Genomic DNA, 27,836 nt, shown 5'->3' with positions numbered 1-27,836 from the left:
GGCGGGTGGGACACGTGGGTGTGCACACTGGTGTCCCGTGCCCCAGATAACCCTTACCCTGTTTGCTGGGCACGGGGCCACACTGTGCGCCCTGTCCTCCCTGGGGATCCTCCAAGCAGCCCCCTGCCTCCCTGCGTCGCTGCGACGCGATTTTCCGGGTGAGGAAAGGAAGAAAAGAGGCAAAGGAAGAAACCGAGGGGATAAACAACAACTCTCCCGTGGTTGCATGAGTTGGAAAAAAACGTGATCCATGCAGAGAAGTCCTCATCAACTGAAAACTCGTGGACAAAAAAAGCACAGTTTGTCCCCTCCCGCTCCCACCCGACCACCCCTCCCCGAATAATTATTACATTACTTCAAGAAAGAGTATATTTTTTTCATGCATAAATCAAATTCTCATCTTGTCTTTTTTTTTGTCTTTTTTTTTGTCTTCTTTAAATTACATTTGAACACAGAACACATATAATAAATACTCTTGTACGACATGACTCAGAGAAAAGTAACACATCCGAACGCAAAGGTATCATCATTATTAGTTTTTCTTTTTTTTCTTTTTTTTTTTTAAAAGGACTTGTTTAAATATGAAATCTGTAAACTCCAAGGGTCCTTTTTTTAATCTTTCTCTCTCTCTTTCTCTCTCTCTTTCTCTCTCTTTTTTTTTAAATCGTGAAACTATCCAGCTTTCATTTCCTTAACATTCAATATGTCTCCCATTGAACGCGTCAAAGAAATAAGAACATGCCGTCTTCTGCAAAATTATAATTTAACAGTATAAAGCTTCAAGTCACAAATTCCAAAAACTAGCTAAGTAATTTTTTTTTTTTTATCACATAAACTATACATTAAATATTTTGAGGTATTTCAGAGAACATTGTCAAAGGCTTGTAAGGTCTGTGCTGGGTGGAAAAGAAGGCTTTCTCCTGCATAGAGAACGTCTTTGGTATCACAAGCCATGTGGGTATCAGGTAGAAGCGGGGTGGCACGGCCATGGGGTCGGGCAAGATCTGGCCAAGGCAATAGTGTGGAGGGGAACGAGATGGGGAGGCGATGGGGTCGGGGATGCTCTGACCTGCTCTGTCAGGTTGCCCAGCGGGATGGAGGACCGTATGGGGGTCCCGGCCGGGTTTGCTGTCATCAGGGGGGTTGGCCCTGGGCAAGTTTGGTCCAACTCAAAAGGAGCCACCTCGGCCGGAGCCTGAACCAAGTAGGTACAATTCAACCCAAGGTTTCCCTAAATTAGACATTCTGGAGATTGCTGTGGAAGAGCATCTTCTCTGGCAGGTCCTCCCATTGCCTTTTGCTAAGGGTGAGTGGTGGAATGGAGCAGACTCGGCTGTGCCCATCTCCCCCAGTGAGCCAAAAATGCCCTTTGGGGGACTTGGAAACAGTTCCTGCTGAAAGGTTTCACAGCTCCAAACCGTTCCCTAAAGGAGGGGTTTGGAGAAAGCCCAGGGTGAGGCTTTCCACCGCTCCTGCCTTCATCTTTCCAGACAGAAATGACAAGAACTCTCCCTGTGCTACCAAAAAGGGAAACCGAAGCCCAAGTCTGAGCTGAGCGAGGAGGAAACACCCCGTGATGAAACCCATGTCTTCATCTTGTGGGCTTCTGTAGGGTCCCAGCACCAAGCTGGGCTGGTGAAGGACATGGAGCAAAACCTTTCCCCAGGAGCGATGCCCTGCGAAAAGGAACCTGGACACCAGGTCAGTGCTCCTAGGGCAAGAGGGGCTGGATGGAGGGACCCTGGGGACCACACCAGGTTGGGGGACACAGGGACATCTGAGAGAGGGGACACGCCGAGGAACCAGCACCTTTCCCGCAGCGGGCGGCAAGGGGGATGCTTTCTCTTCAATCAGAACAAGGGTTGGGTTTCTTTCCTTCATCCCAACACCCAAAGACTACAAGAGTTGCCAGAATCCGTCCCTTTGGAGAGCTGAGGTAATAGTGAGTCTTTAGGATCAAAGCAGAGGAGCAAAGAAATGGCCACACACCTTTGGTACAAGAAAAAGGCACTCATCTACCACGCTGCCATCCCGGAGTTGCTCGCTTGCCTTCTCCCTCGCTCTCTGGGGACTCGACAGGGCTGGGGGGGGGGGGCTGGGGGCGGCGAGGAGCTCTTGGCCGGGGTGGGGGACTCTCGGCCGGCCTGTCCGCGGGGAGCAGGGAAAGTGGCGTTTCCAGCACAGACCAGACAAGGCAACAAAATCTTTGGTATCAGACGTGATTTTCAAATCACAAAAATTGAAAACTCAAGTGAGGTAGCCTTTATTCTCGGGTTCTCACTAGAAATGTCTTTGCATCCTTGAGGGCCTGTGGCATTTACTCTTTTTTTTTTCTTTTCTTTTCTTTTCTTTTCTTTTCTTTTCTTTTCTTTTCTTTTCTTTTCTTTTTCTTTTTCTTTCTTTTCCTTTTTTTCCCATTTTTTTTCCTGTGTGTTTTTCACTTCCCAAACCAAGGCCCCCTTCCTGGCTTTTCAGCCCTTGAATACTACTCGATGGGGTTCAGGAATCCACCACCATCGTCACCACGTCACGACAAGACAAGAAGAAACAACGTTAGGGGAAAAAATCAGTGGCGGGCAGCGGGGTCCTGGGGGGATGAGATTCGCTTTGCCTTTAGTTTTGGGGTTGTGGTTGGCAAAATACATTGCAGCAGCTGCCCCTTCCCACTCCTTCCCTCTCTCCATCCCTCTCTCCCGCCCTCTCTTTCCAGCAATAAATTGGTTTAGTTTGGTGTGACCGTGTCCAGTCTGACACCCCCAACCCCTCCACCGCCCACCTACCCCAGGAGCAATTTGGTTAAAGACGTCCTCTAACCCCGCCGGTGACCACAGCCAGTCAGGGCTTCGTGTGCAGGGGTTTTTTTTCTTTCTCTCTTTCATTCTTTTGTCCTTTCTTTCCTCTTTTGTTGGGGTGCTTTTTTTGGGTTTTTTTGGTGAACACATACACTTTTTTTTTCCTTTTTTCCTTCTTTTCAACAAGGTGCCTTCCTGTTACACAACAGATCACTCTCAAAGTAAAGTGAATCGAAGAAACCATAGCGCTAGAACACAGATGGTACTATTTTACCCGCATAAATTCAATAGTGTCCCTTTTTTTTTTTTGGTTGATGGTTGGTTTTGGAGGATTTTTTTTTTTTTCCCCAAGTGGTGGGGGAAAGAGGGGACCTTGCCTCCCCCTCCATCCCCAAGCCTCTCCCAGCCCTTCCCTGTCCCTGGCAGCACCTCCTGCTCCTCCCGAAGTCACCCCAGGCTGGCAAGGAGCCCACAGGGCGGCTGGGACAAGGGCTGATTGTAAGGGTTTGGCCTCGTGATTGCTTTTTATATGGCACAAGTCACCATCGGGAGCTCAGAGGAAACGATCGTTTTGAAGCTAGTACCATTGCTCCAGAAATTCGCGTTTTAAGGCAGGTTGTTAATTGGCACAAAAAAAAAAAATCTGGCGTCTTTTTGGTAAGTTGCCGGTATTTGCGTTGAGCTTGTTTGCTTGTGGTTTCTGTTGTTATTCCTTTTTTTGGGTTGGTTTTTTCCCTTTCAATCTTGTCGGGGAGTTTTCCCCCTTCTCACACCCAGGGCTGGATTTCGCCACCAGATCCCTCGGATTTTTCTTTTCCCACCGTACATCGACGTTGGTTCCCAGGAGGGAATTTTTTTGTTGTTGGGTTTTTGGTTTTGTAATTTCTTTGGTAACAGAGATGAAGAGGGGGTACGGGAAGGGGCAATAGTGTGTGTCGAGGGGTGGATGGAGTGAGACACAAAGCCAACAAATCTGCTTTGTCTGTGTCCATTCCTCAACCGAAAAGTGAACCAGAAATCCAGTGGTGAATGGTGAAGCCAGTCACCAGAAAAGATCAGATCCTTCGCTCCAAGTCTCTCCTCCCGTCTCCTTTCAAACAATTATTATTTTTAAATACCCGATTTCTGTAGCTAAAATGTGCTTCTTTGACCTGCTTGGGCGCCAGGCGACGCGGTGCAGCCGTGGTCCCCCTCCAGCCGTGGTGCTGGGGGATGCTCGGGTGCATGGAGGCGGGCGGCCACAGCGAGGTGTCTCCTTTGCCACGGAGTTTCTCTGGGAGGGATCCGGGGATGAGTGCTCTCGTGGGTCGGGGTGCATGTGTGCATGGGGGGGGGGTGGGGGTGCTCTTGGGGGTGTCCGTTGGGGGGATGGAGGAAGATGCCCATGGAGGAGACTGGGACTACAGGAATGCTCTCAACCAGGTTTTCAAAACCTTCAAGGGAGAGAAATGCCCGTGTGTCAATGGCAGAGAGGGTCGGGCTGCCTTGGGGAACACCACTGTACCTCAAGGTGCGAAAAACCTTCAGCAGCCAGAGACCTGGCAGGAGCCTGGTCACCCTCCAGGCACATGCTGAGCATTTTCCCTGCTTGTCCCCCTTTGAACCATGGGGGGTTTGGCCCTGGTTCAGTGCGGTTGTGCCAGAGCCCAGCCCCGTGACTCGAACTCTTGTACCTCCCCCACCTTTACCCCTCCACTGTGGGAGCTGTAAGAGTGGCTGTGGCAGAGATTGAGGTTGGGGAGGGTGGTCAGGGGGTGCCCTGCTCTCCAAAGACCTTGGTGGGCATATGAAGACATGGTTCTGTGGTCCCCGAGGACCAGGCGTGCTTCCAAACAGCACCTCACCCTCTCCCTCCATCCCACATCATCCCTCGCTCCACAGGGGTTTCCTCCAAGCCCTCCTGGGGACAGAGCTGACCTGGTTGCAAACCCTTTCCCTGCTCCATGAGCTGGGAGGACATGGCAGCAGGATGTGGCACAAGGCGCACATCCAGGTGTGACGCCCGGCTGAGGGTTTGGGAGGCTGATGGACTTGCAGCATCCAAAAGCACCCACCCCGGTTGGCTCGGGGCATGAGTGTGAGTCTGGGGTTGGCTTTGTCATGAGGAGGATGTCCAGGAAGGGGCAGGGAGGGCTAGGGGACATCATGCTTTGGAGAAAGTGCTTGTAGAAGAAGAGGGGACTCCGGGGTTGGTTCCTGGCTCCTCCTGCCAGCGGTTCATACACCGCCGGCGGGCATTCATGAAGAAGTTGCTGATGGTGTTGAGCTCCAAGCCCAGCTGCTGCGAGATGGTCATCTGCATCTCCTTGGATGGGCGCTTGTTCTCCTTGAAGATGGCGATCAGGGTGCGGCGCTGGAGGTCCGTGAAGACCAGCCGCTGCTTCTTGGGCTGCAGGCTCCTGTCTTTCTGCTGCTCTTGCTCTTTGCGTTTGCAAGCTAGATGTTCAAAAGAAAGAATAGGGCCATTAATTGGTGCTCACCACCCTGGCCCACTTGCAGGTTGCCTGGCTGCCTCCCAAAAACCAGGCCCTTCCCTCCAGTAAACATGCTGGCTTGTTGCCCACCACGCCTAAGCTACCTCCCTCCTCTTCCTCCCTGTGCCTCCTGAGCGTCTGCTGAGATGGGACGACAGCCTCTTACAACATCAGTACGAGAAAAGCCTGGGTGAAGCCCATCACCTCTTCAGATGCCCAGGAAAAGCCCAAGTGTCGGCATCTCCAGCTGACCCTGGGACTAGAGAATGAGGAAACTCCTGGGCTGACTCTGCTCCCACAGCCTGGCTATTGTGACCTGCTCCATCCCTAAATTTTGGGGGTCATCCACCAGCCTCCCTCCCTTGCTGCACTCTGGCATGATCTCCCTCGCCTCCTCATCACCTCTGTGGATCCCACTGGACGACTCAGGGAACTGGTGTCCCTTGGCCATCACGTCCAGCTGTCACTTCCGAAACACAGGGAAGAGCCAGGGACAGGGACGTTGTGAAAAGGCCGGTCTGCAACCACCACATCCCACAGCAGACAGCCTGGAAGGACCATTTGTGGTTCCACCTGCTCTGGGAAGGGGTTTTCCTGCCTCTGGACAGTGGAGAACAGCCTGATCCACCTAAAGCTCCAGAAAATTGTCTCCCCTGCTGTCTTTGCTACCAGAAACTTTGGCACATGTGTCAGGTTGAGCCAGCACCAAACTAAAAGCCTCCCCTACAGATTTGCCTTGAGCGGTAGGTGAGGACAGAGGTGATGTCACACAGGGATGGGCTGTCGGGAGCCAGGAATTCCCCCCTGACACCACCACGCTGCGTGCAAGGGAGGGAGGGAGGTGAGTACACACCTTTTGGTAAATACATGAATTTTAGTTGCAGGAGTATTAATCATACTGCTGGTGGAAGGGGTGAGAAAAGGAGCCCTTTGCTATGATACTTTTCTAGAAAATTATAGAATAACTGAGGTTGGTGGAGGTTGCTGGTCCAGTTCCTACACAAGCAGGGATGACCTGGAAGCTGTTGAGGGTGCACAGGGACTTTGCTGGCTCAGGACTTGGCCAGACATGTGCAGCACTGCGGGAGCATGAGATGCCCATGGGCAAAGCAGGGCATGGATCTGGCCCTCCAAGGTTGGGGACATGCTGTTTCCTTCTGGAAAGCTCGTAAGAGTCAGAAAACTGTGGGCTTTTCGAGGAAAGCCCCACTCTTGCCCCAAACAGCAGCAGTTTTCAGCCTTTGGTATTTCTTGGTTCGGATCTGCCAAAGGATTTTGCAAGTAGGGCACAGGTCCTTCAAGACATTCATTGTCGGAACGTTGCTGGATGACAGATTTCAACTTGCTTCTCTCAGGCACTTCCAGGAGTCTCTTCCACCTGGTGCACAGACCTTGGAGGGGCCAAAGGCCAAGGCTGAAAGCCACTGCCACAGCAATGGGATGGCATCTTGGGTCCATGGGACAGGTATTTCCCTCAGGTTAATCACCTGCCTGCTATAGAAACGCACCTTCACGGCCAGGCTGAGTAAAAAGGCAAACCGCTGTGTAGCCTAGGAGTAACAGGAGGATGTCTCAAGTCACTTCTTCCTCACTAGAGAACAAGCAAGGTCTTCCTCTGGTTTTTCTTCAGCTGGCCTGCACTACAAGTCCTCTTTACATCACCTTGAACTAACAGAGAAGGATGATATCCACCCCTTCCACCCAAAGCTGGGAAAATCTAGAACTCAGTGAAGCAGCTAATTTATCCAACAAATTTAGCCTTGTTTCCCTGGTTGCTGGGCTCGGTCCTTGCCCTGGCCTCATGCGGATGGTGGGAGCCATCGATTCTGCTCCTGCTGGGGCAGAGGACAGGAGGCACCAAGCTTGGCACAACCAACCACACTCAGCCAAAATCAGCTGTCCCTGATAAAGGTGGTTAGTGGAGAGTCTTCCCCTCCCCCTCTCCCACCCCCACCAGCAGGTTTGGCTGCAAACCACCGTCCTTAGGGACATGGGACAGTCTGAGCCCTGGTGGTGCTGTCCCAGGGGTATCTTACTCAAACAGCCAGCAGAGAATGGTTTAGTGGAAACCTACCCTATGACCATCAGATGCTTGCAAAAAGAACAAACAAAAAAAGCCTTTATAGAAAATTTGACTTTTTTCCAGACATGAATTAAAAAAAAAAAAAAAAGACCCCCCCCAAACTCCCCCCAAACCAAACAACAAACAGAAAAAGTCCCCCCCACACCATACGTGCACATTCGGAGCAGCGCGTCTTCACCCTTCCGGACCCCTCGCCCGCCCGCCGTGTACCCTCCCGGCGTCCCCCCGGCATGCTCGGCTCCGGCCCTGTGCCAGTGGCGCGGGTGGGACCTCAGGTCGATGGTGGGCACCTCACACGCACCCTGTGAGCATGGACTTTGCTCTGCGTGGATAGCACTTAAACTACCTCTCTCTACCATATATACACCAGATACATACAAATGTGTGTAGGTACGTGTAAATACATCCATACCTCCATGGGACATGCGGGGTAATGTGCCGACCCCGCTGTAACCCTAGCAAAGCCACTGGGATCCAGGTTGTTCTCTCGCTCTCCTGCCTGCTGGCACCCATTCCCACCAGTGGTGCTGGACAGCCAGCCTGAAACCCAGTGTTTCAGCTTTTCGAACTCACATTCCGACCCCTCCATTCAATTTTTAGGAGTAATTATTACAAACCAGTCACCCATTAATAACTCAAAGCTCCTAGGCAAACACTAACCATCAGGGTCTTGCTGGTAAAACTGTGATCCAGCATTTAAACCAGTGCCGACTATTGCTTAGGCAGAGGTGACACCCTGCTCTGCACCCCTTGATACCCCTGTTATTTTTGGCCTGCAACACCAGCGGCGGACGCATCCCACATTTCCTGTGCTCGTTTGTTTATTTATTAATTTCTTTTTCTGCTGACGCAGCCCAATACCCCTCATACCCAGTTCAATCTAATTACAGCTCCGCACAACAGAAATCAATAGTGATGCTGGTCAGATCTATTTACGGCAGCCATCAACCCCCCAACAGAGGATCTTTTTCCTATTCCACATCCCCCGGGCGCTGCTTTCCCAGGCAGGCTGGCGGTGGCTGTCCCCGTGTCCCCACAGGCCTTGGGAGACAGGGACGGGGGACAGCCGGCAGCACGGCTCCAACTCCCACACAGGTCAACATAAGGTGAGGGTTTTTCTCTGTGCTTCAAAATCCCTGTTTTCCAAGTCCCAAGCTCCAAATGACTCATCTTAGGCTGAATGCTGTTCTTCAGCCACGTCCCTCCAGGGTCTCTGGGCCTGGCCGCAGTCCGTGGGGATGGGGACACACTTCAGGGCACTTCCACCCCTGCTTCTGCATTATCTCCCCAGCAAATGCCCAAAGAACAGGATTTATTCCCTGCCTTGTCCTGCTCCCTGCTCTTCCTAGGGCACAGGAGACCCTGGCAGTACCAGGACCAACAGCGGGAGAGAAGGACCAGGGTCCCCCATGGCTAGCGGGAATGCTCCGATGGCCAGTAAGGGGTTGAGCTCACCCACAATGGAAGTCTTTCTCTTCTCTCTCCATCTCTCCCCAGCTCACATCACAACACCTGCACCTCTGAGACCTCCACAGCTCAGCCAGGCTTGGCTGAAACCAGCCAAGTGCAGGAGTGACAAGGAGGGAATGCCAGATGCAGTGGGATGGGGTGATGGTACAGAGCTGTGTCCGGGCCTGGGATGCTGGGCACACAACCCTAGTGGTATTTCATCCCTAAGGTAGCTGATCTGGCTGCGGAAAAAACACAGGGAGCAAAGGCAAGGAAGAACCTCGGGGGCAAAAGCAAGAGGAAAGACCTCTGAAAGCAGAGGCATCCCACCTGCTTCCCCTGGAGGATTTCTGCTGAGGGTTTCTGCATCCCTGGAGACTTATGTCAGAGGGAGTGCGTTTTCCTTGACTTAACCTTGACAGCTCAAAGCAAAATATCTCCCAAATCATTTCTAAAGAGACATAATAGAGACAATCAAATGGCTGCTGTTCAGAAGCTGTGATTATGCCTCCCAGCATGAACTCTGAGAAGCATTTAACTAATACCTGATGGCTTTGCAGGCTTCCGCAGCCTGCCAGACACTGGTTTCTCTATTATACCCGCAAACCTCTGTTTTCTCAGCCCCAGCGTGCTCTCCCTCTCCATTCACTTGCAATACAACCTGTAATTTTCTGCCCACTTTGCTTAAGTGCTGGTGATTTGTTGAAATCACAAAAGACAGCCAGGGGCTTTCAGAGCCAGCATGCTGGCTGTAAGCGAGGTTAGGGGAAAAAAAAAAACAAACCCACAAGCTTTTCTCTTTTTCTCCCTGTCAAATCGGCTCACAGTGGTGCAAGGGGACAGAGGAGCATTTAGGGGCTCAAAGGGAGGTGGAGGAAGAGATGGAGAGGGGGTACCTGGATGTGGTTGGCCAGCTCGGGACAGATTTCTTCAGTGCAGAGGTGGGACAGGCTCTTTCGCTGGTGGGCACCGGGTGGGAAATGGCCCTGAGCAAAGCTGGCTTCTCTCCATGCCTTTGAGAGTAGTCTAGCCCCTGGGCTGCCTCAGTTTCCCCCTCTCCTTGAAGGGGCAGAGGGATCTCAACCTCTTTCACAGAGAACTGGGCCTGGGTGTAGGGTTGTGCAATGGGTGTTACTGGTTCACGCCCTGCCCTGATATTCTGGAAGGTTTTGAGAGCTGCAGCTCTGAGTAAACTGGGATGAGCCCAGTGCCTCCCACAGCAGAGCGGGTATCTGATCCTGAGCTGAATTAACCTCATGGCATCTGCTCCCGAAAGCTGGAGCTGAGTCTGGACCAGCGATCAGGGGATTTCATCTGCAAAACAGAAATCCTTTGGTCCACAGCTGGGCCAGCTGGGTTGCTCAGAGCTGGGGCAATTTAGTAACTGCAAGAGGTTTGTTTGACTTTTCTTTTCATTGTAGGAAAAGAGCCCAAAGAGATTTGTCACAGAGAGGCTTCTCCAGCAGAAATTCGGGTCTTCTCTAGCTGGGAAGACAGTGCCAACAGGAGAGTCAGCAGTGGACAATGCAGGAAGAAAGAGTGCCCAAAACCCAAACCCCAACTCTTTTTCTGCCTCTTTTTTTTTTTTTTTTCTGAAACCTCACTTGATTTTGAAAACTAACGAGCACACAGGCAAAGGGGATGCAGTGTCAACCACACAACTGCCAGGGCAGAGCCTGCCCCGTGCTGCACATCCCTGCAAATGCCTGCGATCTTCCAGACTTCAGCAGCACACAATAAAAAAAAAAACCTTCTGGGCTCCAAAACCTGTGGGGATTTTGACGGCTGTGGTGCCACAGCTTCTGACAGCTTTGAACCATGCTGTAGTAAAAACTGCCCTGCTCTAGAAGCCTGCAGATTCAGAAAACTGTGTATCAGAGGCCATCGAGAGCCTGAGAGGTGCGGTTAGGAGCTGCAACTTGTCTGCAGAGCTGCAGCCTCACAGTCCTGCTGGGTTGGAGTGACACAGTCCGGCCAGAGCTCCTGGCTCCGTGAGTATCCCTGTGCCACGTGGCCCTGCCTCGGTGGGGACAGGCTTCCCTGCTCATGTCCCTGGGAGCTGCCAGAAGATGAGTCCCGAGGCCCGGGGAGAGCCCCTGGTCATTGGTATGCAGCCAGCGCGCTGCAGGGTGAGCCGCTTCTCCGAGCCCAGCAAATTAAATCTTCCTCTGAATGCTGCAAATAAGGAGATGAGATGAGACAAAGTGCTTGCCTCTGCGTTGCTGGGTGCATTTTCCTTCCCTTGTGAAGGGTTTCAGTGACTCATTCCAGCCAGCAGCTCCAATCAACCTGTATGGGGCTGCAAGGCATCACCAGACGTCTGCACTGACCTTCCCGGCCCATTCCCCAGCAGCCCAGCAGCTTTCAGAGCAGTGCAGGTCGGCAGGCAGAGGGAAGGGACTGGAAATGAAAGCGTAAGTCCTTGGTCCTCCACTCAGGTGATGACAGTCCCTCCCAAGACAGGGGTTCAGCTGGGACTGGCAGAGGCTGGAGGAGACCAGCAGAGCTACCCAAACGTGCAGCAGAGTGGCGATGCCAGCCCTGTGGGATGCCTAACTTTGCCTCTCCTGCACTTCTCAAGCTCTGTCTGGTTTTTCATGGCGTGGCATTTTCAGCTTTTCCAGCTCTGAAGCAGATGAGTTTGTCTAGTCTGAGGGCAGGTGAAGGGACACAAAGAAGCTGGGGTGGCTGCAGGTGTGCTTGGCTCCATCCCTCCATGTTTGCCCTATTTTTATTCTTGTCCTTTCCAGGTAAGCTGCTACCGGCCCCACCAGAGACAGCCCTAGCCTGAGCCAGCTGCATCAGACCCCTCTCATGGACATAGAACAGTTTCAGGTGACTTAAAAACATGGGTCTGTGGTTAAAAGCATTTCCTTGCTGCAGAGGTTTGATTTTTAACTCGCTTTTCTGGAGACTTTTGTAAAGGGAGACCTAGTGCCCTGCTCTGCTCTCCCCTGGAGCCGGGTGAACTGGGCTCAACCCACAGCTCTGCCATCACATCTGCTGGCAAAGTCACTTCCCCCATTTGTCCTGTTTCCTCCCTTTCTAAGCCTTTTTCTGGACCAGCGTCGTCTGCTTCTTATTGTCCCGGTGGAGACCACTGCCATCACAAGCTGCTCAGTGCTCATGCTGCCAGCACAGCCCAGGACCAGACCAGATGCCTGGTGTGAGGCAGGGCTGGGCAGAGGTGCCCTGGGAGTCCTCCCAGCTGCTCTGTTCTCCTTACTCTTCTCCCGAGTCATTGCCACTTAGTGTGACGAGAGCAAATTGGTGCTAATGAAGTGCTGGAGTCAGGCAGCGTGGCAGGCAGGAGCCAGCAGTGCCGCAAGGGATGGCAGCGGCAGGGGAAGGTTGTCGCCTTCTGGGAGAGAGGGAGGATGCAGGTATGGGCGTGGGACATGGCTGGAAACCCTCCAACCCCTGAAATAAGTTTGCCTTGGAGTAAGAGACACTTGCTCGTGCTCAGCTTTGGTGCAAGAGTCCCAGCTGCAGAATCTGGGGGGAAAAAGGTAGTTTGGGGTTCCATTTGTGCCACAATGACATGGAGAACCAAGTAACGCCAGATAAGGAGACTGCACCAGGAATCTGAGGCAAGTGATATCCCTGTGACCCATGCAGCTGTGGGTCCTGCAGAGTCCTCTGTCCTTGCTTCTTCGCACAGGAAAGGAGCAGCAAGGATCTCCCTTTGGCCTCAGCATGGGCTACTGCTAAGTGTCTCTCAGCCTGTTCCTGTTGGGCTCCTCCTGCCAAACTCCTGCTGCCTTCAGCAGCTCCCAGATCTGGCTCTCTGAGCGGGGACAATAAAAGAATTCAGCAATCAATGAAATGTGTTTCATCAGAGCACACGTTGCTCCTGAGCCGCTCTCGGTGGAGAGCTGGTGTTCAGAGAGGCCCCAGAGCCGTTATCAGCCAAGGAACATTTGCTGGAGAGAGGGGAAAAGCAGTGGGGGGAAAAAAACAACAGTTTTCTGCATTTCCTGATTAAATCTGGTCTCAGGTGGATTTATCGGGTGTGAGATAGGCAGCTCCCTTAGGGTTTGGCCGAGTCATTTCTCGGATGGCTGCTGGCTTTCTTGCTCTGTGGTGCTGTGAACAGGAAAATCTGTAATCCTCCAGGTTGGGGCATTCACGGTTTGCTTCACCAGAGTTTGGGACACTCTGAAGGCAGATGGGAGGGCCTGAGCAGGGACATCAGTTGCTCTCAGATTATCCCTTAGGTCCAGCAGCTCATCGCAGGAGGGACCTTCCAGATTTGAGCCCTTCCCTGCCACCAGGCCCCGCTCCAGAAGGCCCCAGTGCGCTCAAAGCAGCTTCCAGCCTGACCTCAACAGGTGCCACCCCCCTTTATTATGTCTGAGATTCTTTTGACTCCCCTTGTCTCAGTAGCGTAACCCAATTCCCAGCTATTCACATCCGGCACAAAGCCATCCATGTCGTGAGGCAGCAGCCAGCGCTGGTGACACACGCCCAGGCTGGTCATCGCGCACCGAGGAGGGGTCTGGGGACAATGGCGGAGCCCAGCGCCCTATTTTGCTGCTCTGAGGGAGTTGAGGGCTGCTTGGGGGCTGGGGGGTGACACAGGGCAGCTGCTCGGACCCCGTGAGGGGACCTGCCTGGTCCCTCAGGGTGCGTTCCCCCACCAGGCTGGGCCTGGCCCAGGGTGACGTCGGGCCCCCCTCACCCCTGGCTGGGGCAAAGGGCCCTCGGCAGCACCTGCCTGCGGGCTGGGCCGTGAGGGCAGCGGGGCCGAGGTGGAGTGGAGGGGACTCCCAGCCCCAAGGCCCCGGCAGCCGCCGACACCCGCCGAAGCCCACCCCACTCCACCGCCCCGCCGCCATTTTGGAACACTGCCCTCCGCACGGCGGGGAATGGTTTATTCCGCCCCCCCCCAAAACACGATGGGCCGTCCCCGCCGCGCTGGCGCCCCCCTGCGGATGGACGGGCGCATTTCCACCACCCCGGGGGGGCGGTGGCAGTGGTACAGCTCGCCCCGCCCCCCCCGCCGCTGCCCAATGGCGCGTTGCGGCCGCCCCCCTCCACGAGGGAGATGGGTTACTCCCCACCACCCCCCGCGCTCAACACGATGGGCCGTTCCAGCCACCGTTCACACACGGGGCGCGCCGGGATGGAGCGGTCCACCCGCTTCCCGGGGGGGGACACGTCGGGGCCAGACAGTCCCGAGAACCGCGGGAATGGCACCTCCCGGCCCGGCAGCGAGGCAGGGAACCTCCGTCTGCCCCACGGCTGCCCCACGGCTGCCCCACTGTCATGTCACCTCCTACAGTGCCCCAGCGCTGCCCCATCGCTGCCTCACGCAGTGCCCCGTCGCTGCCCCGTTGCTGCCCCACAGGCCGCCCCATCGCTGCCCCACGTGCCGCCCAGTCACAACGCCATCACCGCCCCATCGCTGCCCCACAAACAACCCCACGGCTGCCCCACGGCCCCTCACCCCCTCCCCATCACTCCCACCCCGGCCACACAACCACACACCCCCCTGGGGAACCCGCTGCCCCCCCCCCCCGGGACGGTTCACCCCGTCCCCCACCATACGCGTGGGGCTGGCGAGGCTGCGGCCTGCGCTAAGCCAGTGACTCTTAATACACCGCTCTGGCGTTATTAGTTCAGCTCCCAAGGTATTTCCCTCAGTAATTGCACTGATCTGCCAGGGATTACGTGCTGCCGCTGTAACGATGGATGATGTTTTAATTCGAGACGGGCAGGGCAGGGACCGAGACCCCCCTGAGCACCGGGAGCGGAGGCACAAGCCCGGCTGCGTGGGACGAAGGGGCTGCCCAGGGACAGGCAGCGGGGCCTGGGAGGGGGTTTTAGGGTGAGGAGCAGCCAGAAATTGGGACCCCGCTGGGTGACCGAGCGTCAAGCGATTCCCTGGCTGGGAGCTCGGCCAGCTCCATGACGGGCTCCCGGCACCGGGACGCCAGCGATGCCGGCTGGCGGGGGTTCAGCATCCCCCCCTGCCCCATGGCTCCAAAGTAGCCAGGGATGCTCCTGAGCGGCTGGGGAGGATCCTTCCCAACTCCCAAATCACTGCTTGGGGGGACACGAATGACCAGCCCGGGCTGTATCCACTGTCGCTGCCCCCCGGGTCCTGCTCCGTGCACCTCTCCGGCCCCGTCCTGCCAGGAGGGAATCTCCCCTGGGAAAAGGGCTTTTGCTTCCTCCCATCCAAACACGGCAGAGAAACTTCCCCCACAACGTTACATTTAAAAATGACCCCCATGCAGAGCTGTTCCTTCTGGTAAAGCAGCAATTAATCACGGCAAGTATGGGATGGATTTGTAATCAGCTCCCCCCCCTCCCACAGCCCCCATTTCACAGCCCTGGGTATTTTTCTTGCCCCCCCGCCGCTCCGTGTGGGGCTGGGGCCGGGGCCAGCACAGCCCATTGATCCTGCCTGGTCGATTTTATTGAAACTCCCACGAGTGGCTTTAACTGCGTGTTGGATATTGCTGGCACATCAGTTTGATGGCTACGTGACCGGCGGGGAGCTCACAGACAGGTTTGCAGGGAGGGAGGTGAAGGGAAACGGGCTGTGGAAGGGGGGGATTAATCCTGATGGAACTAGGTTGTTCCCTGAGTGGAAGTTGCCCATCGCCAGGGCTTTGCCCCAAAGGTGGGAGAGTGAAATGTAACGGCATGGCTGGATGGGGGGTGTGTGTGTGTTTGGGGGGTTCGTTAAAGGGAATGGTTTCTCTTGGCCAAATTTCATTGCTGGCTGCGAAAGGGGCTGTGGGCGGCAAAATGGGCTGAGAAGGAAAGGAGGAGAGAAGGGGGGGGAAAGGCAAAAGACAAAAAGAGAAAAGAGAAAAGAGAAAAGAGAAAAGAGAAAAGGAAGAGGAGAAGGAGAAGAAAAAGGAGAAGAAGAAGAAGAAAAAAACAAAAGAAAAACAGAAAAAGAAAAACCGAAACAGAAAAATAAAAAGAAACAGAAAAAGAAACAGAAACAGAAAAAGAAACAGAAAAAGAAAAGAAAAGAAAAGAAAAGAAAAGAAAAGAAAAGAAAAAGAAAAGAAAAAAGAAAAGGGAAAGGAAAAGAAAAAAGATAAGGAAAAAGAAAGAAGAAAAAAGAAAAAATAAAGAAAAGGAAAAACAGAGAAGAAAGAAAAAAAATTTAAAGGAAAAGAGAAAAAGAAAACCAAAAGAAGAAAGAGAAAAGGGACGGAAACGAGAGGAGCAAGGGGATCCCAGCCGGGTGTCACAGCTTCATCCAAGCCCAATGCCCAGCAGCCCCTTTGTTTTCCCCACGTTCTTGTCCCCCTTTCCCTTCCTGTCTGTTTTCTCCCATTTTTGTAGAACAGGAGGCAGCAAGGGGGGTGTCTGCCAGGTGATGGTGCCGCTGCCTGGGGGGCCGCTCCCTCCCATCACCAGCACCCCCTGAGTAGCCAGGCTGGGCTCCGGCACCTTCAAGGAGCATCAGAGTGATGGGTGAGAGAAGCCGGCTGGAATGAAATCATCATGCAGAGAAAGTATAAACCCTCCATAAACGCCACTAGAAAACCTCCCAGGCAGGAGGCTGAGGGGGACATCTGAGCCCCCCAATTCACCAAATGCGCCCCCTGAGGTCCCTTTTCCAGGAGAGATGACGGTGCTGTAATGACACCCCTGGGGCTGAAGATCCCGGCTCTGCCTGTATTGATTAAGCAGCATCTTCTCATACAGAGAGAAGGGCCGATCCTCCTCCACCCCCGGGCACCCACTGGCAGGGCAACCACCTTGCAACGGTGCCAAAAATCAAAGCAAATAAATAATTTGGGGTTTTCTTGGAGGTGTTGAAGGCAGAGGAATGGCTGGGAATAATTAATTTGGGGTGGAAAAGGCTATTTCAGTTTTAGGGAGATGCTTTCAAATTTTCTCCAGGAAAAACAAGCTGGTTTGAAATCAGCATTATTTTGAATAAACGCCCTGATTTTGATTACTTATTTTTCAAATTATTTTTTTTCTCTTGGCATGGAAAGCATCCTATGATACCTGCACCCTTTGCCACGTCTTTGACTCACCTCCTTTCGCCCCATTTCTGACCCACCTGAACAGAAACCAGCTGCAACGCAGACCCATGTGCGAACACCCACCTCACCACAAACATGCAACAGAAAGCAAATTAAATGCCCTAAATCAAGCGTGGTCCCCCTTCTGGCTGCCTGTGTGTGTGGGCAGGCGGGTGAGTGGCTTTGGGGGGGTCTGGTAGCAGTGCCCCATACAGGAGCTCGCCTGGGAATATCAGGGTAGGGGTTCACTGCCTTCCATGCGAGAAATCAAAATCCTGAAGTTTGGCCCCAAAAAGAGAACTAAAGGAAAGCATTGATCCATGGATCCATTTCCAGAGGCCTCTTCTTAAAGCCTTGGGTCCCTCTGGGTGACTCCAAAGCCTGGCAGCATTGTGCTACTGTCCCACCCTCCCTCCTCCTCCTCTCCCCTTTCAGGTTGGGAGGCAGATGGGGAAGGGACACCCCCCCCCATCCCAGGGGGGGCTTTGGAAGCACAAACCACCATGGCATCGACCCCATCATTTTTCTGAGCATCACATTTGAGCCAAACTGGGCCAGATGTTGGTCCAACCACTGAGCAAAACCCAACCGAGATCCATCCCCCATCCCGGGTTTTAATTTATCTGGGCGGATGCCAGGTCCAGGGCAGATGAGGGACCCTCGGAGGATGGGAAAAAATGAAGAGTAGGGACAGATCTCCAGAGAAATTGCAAGGGATGGGATGCTGCTTGCAGGCACTGGCGTCACTGCCACGCGCTGCTGCGCTCCCCGGCCCTGCAACAGGCGCTGAGTGCCAGGGTCTCCGATGGTCTGTAGTGGGAGCAGCCTTTGTCGGCGGCAGAGCAGAGCCGTTGATATCTCTGTCAGCCCCTGATACTATCACCCGTCAGCAGCTCCCAATACATTTGCAATTTTATCCCTAATGGAGAGAGTTTGCTCATTACCTGCTCTTTATCGTCCGAGGATAGCATGACTCCCACAAAGGGGCATCGCTCGCTGGAGCTCATCTTCCAGCTTATAGGTTTGGCCTTTTACATGGCATCACTGAGTTCCTCGGCTTTAATAACCAGCTGCTGGTGTCTTCACATACTCTGTAAGAGCACTGTCATCCCCACTCTTACATGTGGGGAAACTGAGGCACAGAGGGATTTGTGGATGCTCAACTTGTTAACCCATGGCTAAGTCACAACTCCTGTCCCTTCAGCTGCGTGGTGGCACTTGGCATGGGAAGGGGAGACGAGGCTTTGGGACATCTCCCAGCGGCCGGAGCCACTTGCCGTGGCTCTTGGCTTCCCTTGGCTGTGCCGGGCACTGCTGCGGGTGCTCCTTGGGGAGATCGTCACCTATACAGCCCTTTGAAGACTGCTTTGGCACGAGGTGTTTCCCCTCATTTTGGTCCACTTCGAGTTTTTATAGGGTCCCTGACAGCCAAACCTGATGCATTGGGTTCCCGGCTGTGCCCTGCAGAGCTGCGCCACACACCAAGCCCTCCCAGCACACCCCAAGCCCACCAGCCCCCAATATTTCAGGCTCCCTGGATTCATGCCAACAGCAGGAGACCTCGGTTCTCCTCCAACCTGGGTAGGAGACCAGCAGTCCCCTGGTCCCCTTGCTACTTCTTCCTGCCAACACCTGGGCTCAGCAGAGCTGCGTCAGTTACTGCTGCCCATGCCATCAGCAGCAGAAAAAGCTGCAATTTGCTTTTCCATCATTTTTTTTTTTTTGAGATGTCAGGATTTTCCTCACTGCTCTGCAAGCGAGGAGATGATGGCCAGTCCCAGTAAGTGCCTTCCCAAAACCAGTCCCTGCTTTCCCCTCGGCAGGCTCCCACACAGGGATTTTCTGGCTCCTTCTCCCAAGCTGGGCAGAGCCAAGCCACCCCTAGCCTGCCAAGGGTGACAAGGTTTCGCGGACCCCAAAGGGGTCACTCCTGCTTGGTGATTTCTATACCTTGGGTTTGGGAACAGAAAAAGAAGAGGGACAATCACAGAGATACAGAACCGAGGCAAGACGGCGGGTCCAGGTCTCCCAACGGGGACATTGTTCAACACAGAGCAGCGGTGGTGGCATCTGCTGTTCCCCAGGTTAGAGGCCAGGCAGCAAATTCCACCCCGCAGCTCCCCACTCTCAGCTCACAGCGACACCGAGTCCTCCTACATGGAGGAAACCAGGGTACGGTTTGGTTGGAGCAACAAGGTCCTGCAGTGAAGAGGTTGGAGGCAAAACCTGGGGGATGAGAAAGTGAAGGAAAGGACCATCACTGATCCCAAACAAGGGGGCAAAATGTTGGTGCCCACAGTGGGATGGGGCTGGGGAATAAGATCATCCTCGCTGCAGCCCTACCCATCTCAGCCCACCACCTCTGCCCGCATCCCACCCATCATGGGTGTACGTGGGTGCACCTCCTCTCACCATGCGGCACCTCCAGCCCCACTTTTGCTGCAGCAAAGCATTGCCTTCTCCGTGCCTCAACTTCATCACCTGTGAAACACCTTGAACCCCACTGAATCCCTTTTAAATAATTTTTGGACCTCCTCACCTTGCACTGCGGAAACCACCAGGACTTAGAGCAATGGTGCCTATCCCTAACAGAATATATATATATGTTAAGATAGAGTTATTAAAGCCATTCTTGAAATCCTACCCATGCCCATGCAAATGTGTCTCAATTTTAATATTGGGTCTTTATTTTTTAAATGTCCTGCCCCCTCCTTCCAGCACCAGATAATCCAGGCTGCCTTTATGTTTCGCTATTTTTTAACAACTCCAAATGTTTTAAAAATCCACCATCTGTTTTGTCTGTCCAACCCCACCTTGGTTTAAATCTCACTGGAGGTGCTTTATATATCATTTGAGGTATTAACAAGATTTTTGAATTTCCATTTAATCGGCAAAATCTTGCCACTCGATGGCCACGGTCCTGCACGGAGCCAGTAAGAAATGTACTCGGCTGCCAAAACCTACTGCCGGCTGCTCGCCAGCCCCTCGCCAGCCCCGGCGCATACCTGCATTGCTCCTGTTGCACCCACCCAGCATTGCTTTTGGCTGAGGACGGATGGGCTGGAGGAGAAAAATTTTGGCTCCAACTTCCCTTTTTGGCCAGTTTTCCAAACTAGGGACTAACCCTAGCTGCCGTTGGTGCTGTGCAGGAGTAGGGCAATGGCCAAGAGCACATCCCGGGTTGATTGGACACATCCCGGGTTGACTGAAGCCTCCACTCGATGCTAAGCCACAGGATTTGTGCACCTCAGCTCAGCTCCAAAAAGGGAGCTGGGGCAGAGCCACGTGCAGGGGCGTGGATGTGGGGTGAGGGCAGACCAAAGCTGCCTCATGCCTCCGTCTGTGCTTGGGGTGCCGGGGTCCCTCTGCCTGAGCCTTTCTGAGAAACCTCAGGGAATCAGGCAGCAAAGGGGGAAAATTCTTCCCCTCCAAGAAAACAAGTTGCTGGGGCTGGGAGGTAACTGGTCTGGCTTCTGCCGCGGCCAGGGAGGCAGCGATTCCTGCGGGAAACACAGCCTGTCCTAAGGCAGCAGCGTCCCAAACTGCAGCCCAAGGTCTGGGGCAGGACACGTTGGGTCCCCGAATCTCCACCGAGATGCAAAGCCCCAGCCCTTCCGAGCCAGGCTCTGGTGGGTTTGTTTTTTTTTTAATTTTTCTTCTTACTTTTTTGTTGGTGTTGCAAGTCAGCCATCACCAACCTGCCATGAGCCCTGCAAAGGCTTCGCACAAGGAGACCCATGTGCCCGGGAGGTTTCCGTAGGGGATTTCTGATTCCTCTACACCCAGACGATGCTGCAGGGATGCTGGGGGAGGCGAGGTGCCGTGCCCAGGGCAGGGTGGGATGTTCCCAGGGCAGGAAAAGAGGTGCCTGGGCCCTGCCTCTGGTCTTCTCCTGCCTTCACCATCCCTTCTCTTCCCCCACTTTGGCAGAGCCCAGGTTCGTCCCCGGTTTTGGCATTTGCTCCATGGCACCGAGGAAGCCAGGCGGAAAACCCTGTGATGGGAGCAAAGGCAGAGCCTCCCCTGCAGCCAGTCCTGGGGGGAACGGCTGTCCTCTCCCAGAGGCGCAGGCTCCCCGGCCCTGCAACCACATCTGAGCAGAATGAGAAAATATTGGATTTGTTTTCTGGAGGGAAAAAAAAAAATAAAAAAAAAATCCAATATTCTGTCTGCGATCCCAGACTCCGTGCCTGGTTATGGCAGGAAAATGCTGTAAATCTCCCTTTTCCCCACCAGCTAGGGAAGAAAGACTGATTTTCTTTTAATATTCTTATTTTCACTCCTGGTTTAAGCCCCATCATTTTGCAGGCGGCTCTGGAATCTCTTTGTTGACCAGGGCTTAAACCTGCTTTCCCAGCTCCTCCAACCCCGGGAAGTCGCCTCGCACACCCTTCCCAGCAGCTCGCAGGCAGCGGCAATGAGATTTTAATAGATGTATTTTCAAATTAGTTCTGGGCCTTTCAAGACTTATCAGTTAAATGAGGTTTTTCAAATTGATTCAAAGGTCACTCTGAGAGTTTTCTCTTCTCTGTTATCTCTCCCTTATGGTTTCAGTGGCGATTGACAGGACAGAGAAAAAAATATCACCCCCATGTCATACACCCAGAAAAAGAAAAAAAACAACAAAACCCCACCCAAAATGTGCACCCAAAAATGAGGAGGCGGCAAGAAAGGCCCCAGATTTGGCCCCTGGCACTACCTCTGCTTTGGGGCTGGGGGGGGGCCCTCCTGGGCAGGCGATGAGCGGAGCCCTGGGAGGGGGATTTGGGCAGCGGTGTTTGTGGGAGCAGGACCCCACGGACACGGGTGGGTCGTACCCGGAGCAGAGAGGGGAGATTATTTCCTCCTGGGGGGGGTGGAAAGCCTTTTTAATATTTAACCGATGGGAGGTTTATTGGCCCCTCCTGACAGGCAGATTAGGAGCAAACAGAAAAATCACTGCGGGAGGAGCGGGGCGGCCCCCGCCGCGCTGATAAGGGCGCGGGGCGGTGCGGGGCAGGGTGCGGAGCGGGGTGCGGGGTGCGGAGCGGGGTGGTGCGGGGTGCAGTGTGGTGGGGTGCGGGTGCAATGTGGTGGGGTGCGGGGTGCGGAGCAGGGTGCGGGGTGGTGCGGGGTACGGTGCGGTGCGGGGCACGGTGCGGGGCGGGGCACGGTGCGGGGCGCGGTGCGGGGCGCGCAGCGGCCGCCCCCGCGGAGCCGGCGGTGGCTGCTCCAGGCTGGCGGCCCCGGCGGGCGATTCCGCACCGGCGGAGCAAGTCGTGTCTTATTAACGTGCTAAGAAAAAAATCAAATAAAATAATAATAATTTAAGAAAATTTTGAGAAATTTAAGGGGGAAAAAAAATCCCACATTTTTTTTCCAACGGGAAGAACGGGTTTCTCTCCTTTCTCTCTTGCTTTCTTTGTATTTTCCTGAGTGGGCATCTCTCCCGTGCCGGGGGGGAGGCGCTGGGCGCCTCCAGCCCCAGACTCTCGTTTTCCCCCATTTTACAGCGGCGAAATAATTCGCTCCCGATCCCACAAACCTCCCCCGCGGCCGCGGAGCGTTTTCCTCGCCGCCCCGCGGACACGCGCGGATCGAAAGCAGTGAAACCGTCCGGGATTTTCCGCCGCTCTCCCGGGCCGGAGCCGCGGCCGGTGCCCGGGGCCGCGGTCGCCCGGAGCCGCGGCCGGAGCCGCCCCGGTGCCCGGTGGCCGCCGGCGGGGCGGAGCCGTCGCTGGGCCAAAGTCGTTTGAAAGAAGCTGAAATTGAAACAAAACTCGTGGGGGAAAAAAAAATATCTATTTCCCGAGGTTTTACGCGGCGCAATCTTGTCCCTGGTTCTGGCAGTGTTGTGTATTAGATCGCAGTATTAATTAGCGGCATTAATTATTAGCGTTGCTAAAGCTCTCGGGCATTTGCCTTGGCCCAGCCCCGCGATCGTGCTCACAGTTTCAGGGTGGTTTGGGTTTTTTTTGAATAACGACGGTTCGTGCTGCGGTGGAGATTTGCTTGGGGGAGAAAGCCCTGGGAGAAGAGAAAAAAGAAAAGAAAAGAAAAGGAAAGAAAAGGAAAGAAAAGAAAAGGAAAGGAAAGGAAAGGAAAGGAAAGGAAAGAAAAGAAAAGAAAAGAAAAGAAAAGAAAAGAAAAGAAAAGAAAAGAAAAGAAAAGAAAAGAAAAGAAAAAAAAAGAAAAGAAAAGAAAAGAAAAGAAAAGAAAAGAAAAGAAAAGAAAAGGAAAGAAAGAGTGACAGAGAAAGAAAGACAGAAGGAAATAAGAAAGAAAGAAGGAAATAAGGAAGACAAAAGAAGGAAAGGAAAGGAAAGGAAAGGAAAGGAAAGGAAAGGAAAGGAAAGGAAAGGAAAGGAAAGGAAAGGAAAAAAACGAAACTAAAACACGAAAAGTAAACGAAAACAAAACCAAAAAAAAGGGGGGAGAAAAAGGTGGGGGCGAAGGCTAAAGGAAAAAGAAAAGAAAGCTGGGAGAGGGAAAGGGAAAAGAAACTGTAAAAGATGAAGAAGGGAACGAACGGGCTCGGGGAGGGCTGCCCAGCCGCCCCGGCCACAGCGCGGCCGCGCTCCCCCTGCTCCGCGCCACGGGAAAAGCTTTGGGGCAGAAACAGCCGATCCCGGGGGCCGCGGAGCCCACTCGGGACCGCGCTGCTTCCCCGGGACGCGGGCAGCGACCAGGTCCCAGCGGAGCCGGTTCTTCCGGCCCGGCCTTACAGCCCACTGGCGGCCCCAACGCTTCACGCAAGTGCGTGAATTTCCCGCACGGACACGCGTCTCGGGGAAAAACACGGGAGGATGGGTCAGCCCAGCTCTCGGCCGAGTTCAGGGCAAATGAACGCGGGGAGCGGGCAGCCGCCGTGTACCGAAAGGGACACAACGATGTTGTCGCCCTCCCGAGAAATAATCACGAGCGAATTCCCTAGTTCTGAGTGTCGGAATAAATCTGTGGCGGGGAGGGGGTTTGCTCTGACAGGATGGGAGCGCACCCACAGACACGCGTGGTGGGAAGGCACCCACCGCCCTCCACGGACACGCGGGGATGGGAGCGCAGGAGCGCGCCCGCTTCCCACAGGGTCCCACGGGAACGAAGCCGATGTCTTTGTCGATGGACCGGGATGGCTGGTGGGGGGGTCGCGAGTGGGGGCTCGGAGCCCCGCTCCGCCGTGCAGGGACCCCCAAAGGTGCCACGGCGGGAGCTCCCCGCCACCCACGGGCCCTCTCAGGCCTCGTGGGGGGGTCACGAAGTTTGTGGAGCTGCATCTGGGGAAGGGTGGGGGGGGGCTGCGGCCGTGACAGCGGGTCGCAGAGATGGATGGCCCGAGGGGCCGGGCCGGGCCCGGCCAGCTGCTGCCCAGATGTTTCCCCGTGGGACCCCCCTATGTTGCGGAGCCCCGCGGGGCGAGCGGAGCCGGAGGGAGCCCGGGGGCGGGGGGGGGGGGGGGGAGCTGCAGCCCCCCCGGCTGCGGCATTGCCCGGGTCCCGGCTGAATAATTAATGGTTCATCTGCGGACGGGGCGGCGGGAGGGGGAACTGGAGTGGAAAGAGGAGAAAAGCGGCAATTGCCATTTATAGGGACCCGGCGTGTTTATTGATCCGCGATTTACTGACTCGGACTAATCCATCAGATGGACTCCGGCAGCCCGGCGGGACCGGGACCGGGATCGGGACCAGGACCGGGACCAGGACCAGGACCAGGACCAGCCCTCGCCCTGGCCGTGTTCCGCGTCTAAAACTCGTTTTTTTCGCTTGCACTGGGAGGGAAAAAACCTGATCGCAGGCCAGGCGAGGAAGGGCTCCCTTCCCTCTTTGCCGGAGGCGGGGGTCGCAGCCCTCCGGGCCCCTCCAGCCCCCCCAGCCCGGGGCGGCCTGAAGGGACGAGCAGGTTCCACCGGAGGCCCCGGAGTGGGTCGGGTTGGGGGGGGGATTCGCCTGCAACGATCGTGAAGGCCGGGCACGGTCTCCCCGCTCCAGCACGACCCCCTCCGATAGAACCCCCCCTTCTCGGGGCAGCCGGGCCGGGGCTGAGCCCGAAGGGCTTCAACCGGTCCCGGTCCCGGGTGGACGAAACGGCGGGAGGAACGAAACGAAAGCGGGTCCCAGCGGGGCGGCACCGGGGCCGGGGACCGGGAACAAAGCGGCCGGGCCGGGGGAGGCCGCGGGGAGGTGGGAGAGGCTCCCCCCGCCCGGGGCCGGGGTCCGGCCGATCCCCCGCCAAGGGCCGCTCGGGGCGGCCCGGTCCCGCGTGGGGAGCCGGGGTTCAACGCGGGCCGGTTCACGGCGGGGTGACTGCTTTGGTGGTTTGTTTTGTTGTGGCTTTTTTTTGTTGTTGTTTTTTTCCCTGTCTTCGCAGAAAGCAAAGAATTAAACCCTGTCCCCGTGAAATTTGGGGGTTTAATTTCCGTAAATAATGCCTCCAAGGCGTCCCTGGGGCCGAGGGAAACTCGGCGCTGGGGAATAAAAACCATTTGGGAGAGAATAAACCTCCCCCGACGCCGCGGGAGGAGCGGAGCGATGGCAGCGGGGCCAGAGCCCGAGCCGGGCCGGCGGGCAGGGACCTCCCCGAGCCTCCCCCAGCCGGGGCCGCATTTTTATCATCACCATCATGGTTATTATTTCAAATTTTGGCGAGTCAGAAACCGGCCACCCGCTGCTCAATTAGCCCGAACAACGGGGGCATTAAACGGCCGATCGCGGCAGTGTTTAAATCTTTATTTACCAGAACCTTGTAAAGCCAGGAACAATTTGCATTCTATTAACTGCTTTTCAATAGGGCATCGACTGGAACTAAAAGATGCCACTACCCTGCCCTAATTAAAGAGCAACTGAATTACACTAAATACATATGAACGCTGCTCTCCTTCATAAATAACAGCGGGCTCCTCGCCGTGCCGAGCGCCCGGCGGGCCGGACTCTGCCCGGCGCCACGGGGACCTCTGATTTCTTTAAAAAAAAAAAAAAAAAATTAAAAAATTATACACGCGTGGCTTTTACCCCACGGCCATCCCCGCTTGGCCCCGCGGAGCCCCGGCGCGGTTCTGCCGGGGACGGCGCGGAGGAGCCGGGGGAAGGAAGGGCCGGAGAGGCTCCGGGTGCCGGGGGGGGGGTGGTGGGTCAGGCCGGGCACTGACCCCTCTGCCAGCCCTCGACCCTCTCCCCCGCGGAGCAGAGCGGAGCCGCGACCCCCGCCCGCCCCCCCCCGCAGCCACACACAGCGCGGCCGCGCAGCAAAACCGCGTTTCTCCAGCAAACCCTCGGCCCGGCGCCGGCCTGAGGCCGAACGAGCCCCGCCGGGGGCGGCCGCGGGGAACCGGGGACACGGGGCGGGGGGGTCGCTCCTTCTCCCCGAGGGCAGCCGGTGCCCCGGAGGGAGCGGAGAGCAGCCCCGGTGCTGCCCGCGTCCCCCCACCCTATCCCCGGCCCCACCGGCGGGGAGCGACCGGGCAGCGCGGGGACGGACCGGAGCTTTCCCCGAGCGCGGCTCCGGTACCGAGCGGCGGTGCCAAACAGCCCGCGAAGGAGCTCCACGAGCGGCCCCGGGGGCCGCGGCTCAGCCCGCACCCACGGGCGGCGGGGACCGTGGGCCGGGGGCTGTCAGCGGCTCTCCGCGGGGTAAGGGACAGCTTCGGCGGGCGGGACGGAACGTGAAAGCCCCGCCGGGGCTAGAGGCAGCCCGGAGGGGCGGCGGGCAGCGGCGGGCAGCTCCCGGCTCCCACCACCCGGGATGTCTCATTTCCCTCTGGCAGGAGCAGGCCCGGGGAGGCGGGGGGGGGTGGAAGGTTTGCCTTCAATATAATACACCTTAAATAGAATTTCTTTCCCTTTCTTCGAAAGGCTTCACATCGGCTCGGTAACAGCCACACACACCCCCCCCCCCGCGAGCGAGTGGTCCCCACGCGTGTTCGCATCACCCCCTCACCCACCCGCCCGGAGGTGCGGGGCGGACGGCCGCGGCAGCGGACCGTGCCGTAACCTACCTGCCAGCCTGAGCGCCGACATCCTCTGAAATTCCGGCTCCTGCAACCATTTCCACATCCTCCGGAAAGTCTCCCGGCCGGACTTGAGCTTACTCCAGGGCTTGGGGTTCCGCAGCAGGTCCGAGAGGGTCCCCTGGGAGCGGCACAAGATCCTCTGGGCGAAGATCGCCTGCGGGATGCTGTAGCGTTTCAGCTCGGCCGTGATCCTCTGAGCCACCTCCTTGGTGTTGATCTCCTCCACCTGCCCGGAGCCGCCGGGCTGGGAACCGGTGGCCGAGGCCTGCCTCTCCCTCTCGCCCAGGAGAGAGCCACCGGGCTGGGCGTGCGGGTGACCGTGCGGGTGCATCCCGTTGAGCGGCGGCATCATGGCCGAGCTGGGGGCCGCCAAGCCCCGCGCCAGGTGCTCCTCGCCCCGGGACAGCATCGCGGCGTGGGAGTCGAAGCCGTTGGGCGAGAGCATCTTCTCGTTGGGCAAGTGGCCCCCGGGGCCGTAGGGGGCGAGCGGCTGCTGGGCGTTGTGCAGGCTGCCCAGCCCGTTGGGCAGCGGCGAGAGGGGCTGCCCCATGGCCGGCATGTCCTTGGGGTAGTGGCTGTAGAGGTTGCCCATGGAGGCCAGGCTCCGCTCGTCGCGCATGAGGGTGAAGCTGCCGCTCACGTTGCCGGCCAGGCGCTGGTGCGGGTGGTGGTGGTGGTGGTGGTGGTGCGGGTGGTGGAACTTCTCCGAGACGGTGGAGATGGGCGGCAGGTGCTGCAGGGGGGTCAGCGTGGTGTAGGTGCTGCTCAGGCTCATGCCGGAGGGGGACTCGCAGGACATGCTCATGGCGGGGTGCAGCGGGGCGGCCAGGCTGTGCTCGGCGCGGTAGTCTCCCCCCTCCAGGATGGAGGCCATACCCGACACCATGGCGGGCCGGCCGTGCGGCACCAGGTTGCGGTGCGAGCCCTGCCGCCCGTGCGCCGGGCTCAGCAGCTCGGCGGGCTGCGAGTGCGGGACGCCGTGCAGGCTGCCCAGGTTCTCCATCGCCAGCTCCATGGTGGCCGCCGGGCTCTGCCGCTGCCTCGCCCGCTCGCTCG

At 56.0% G+C, this 27,836-nt stretch overlaps 1 protein-coding gene across 1 annotated transcript; it reads right to left on the bottom strand.

The window, feature by feature from the left end:
• Positions 1–460: 460 nt before the first annotated feature.
• Positions 461–27,836, bottom strand: ONECUT3 (one cut homeobox 3). The gene is made up of 2 exons (XM_069790113.1): positions 26,766–27,836; positions 461–5,228 (listed from the first exon to the last, which is right to left on the bottom strand). The coding sequence occupies exons 1-2, from the start codon at positions 27,793–27,795 to the stop codon at positions 4,936–4,938; spliced, it is 1,323 nt and encodes a 440-aa protein (XP_069646214.1). The 5' UTR covers positions 27,796–27,836; the 3' UTR covers positions 461–4,935.

This window comes from Haliaeetus albicilla, chromosome 8, assembly GCF_947461875.1.
Source record: "Haliaeetus albicilla chromosome 8, bHalAlb1.1, whole genome shotgun sequence".
NCBI classification, from domain to species: domain Eukaryota; kingdom Metazoa; phylum Chordata; class Aves; order Accipitriformes; family Accipitridae; genus Haliaeetus; species Haliaeetus albicilla.
This window is presented reverse-complemented; position numbering and strand designations above follow the sequence as displayed.

Bases quoted from the DNA above. Each gene is read 5' to 3' on its own strand.
- ONECUT3 (XM_069790113.1), bottom strand. From the start codon at position 27,795: ATGGAGCTGGCGATGGAGAACCTGGGCAGCCTGCACGGCGTCCCGCAC. The intron at 5,229-26,765 runs GTAGGTTACGGC...TTGAACATCTAG, and splicing joins GTCGGCGCTCAGGCTGGCAG to CTTGCAAACGCAAAGAGCAA.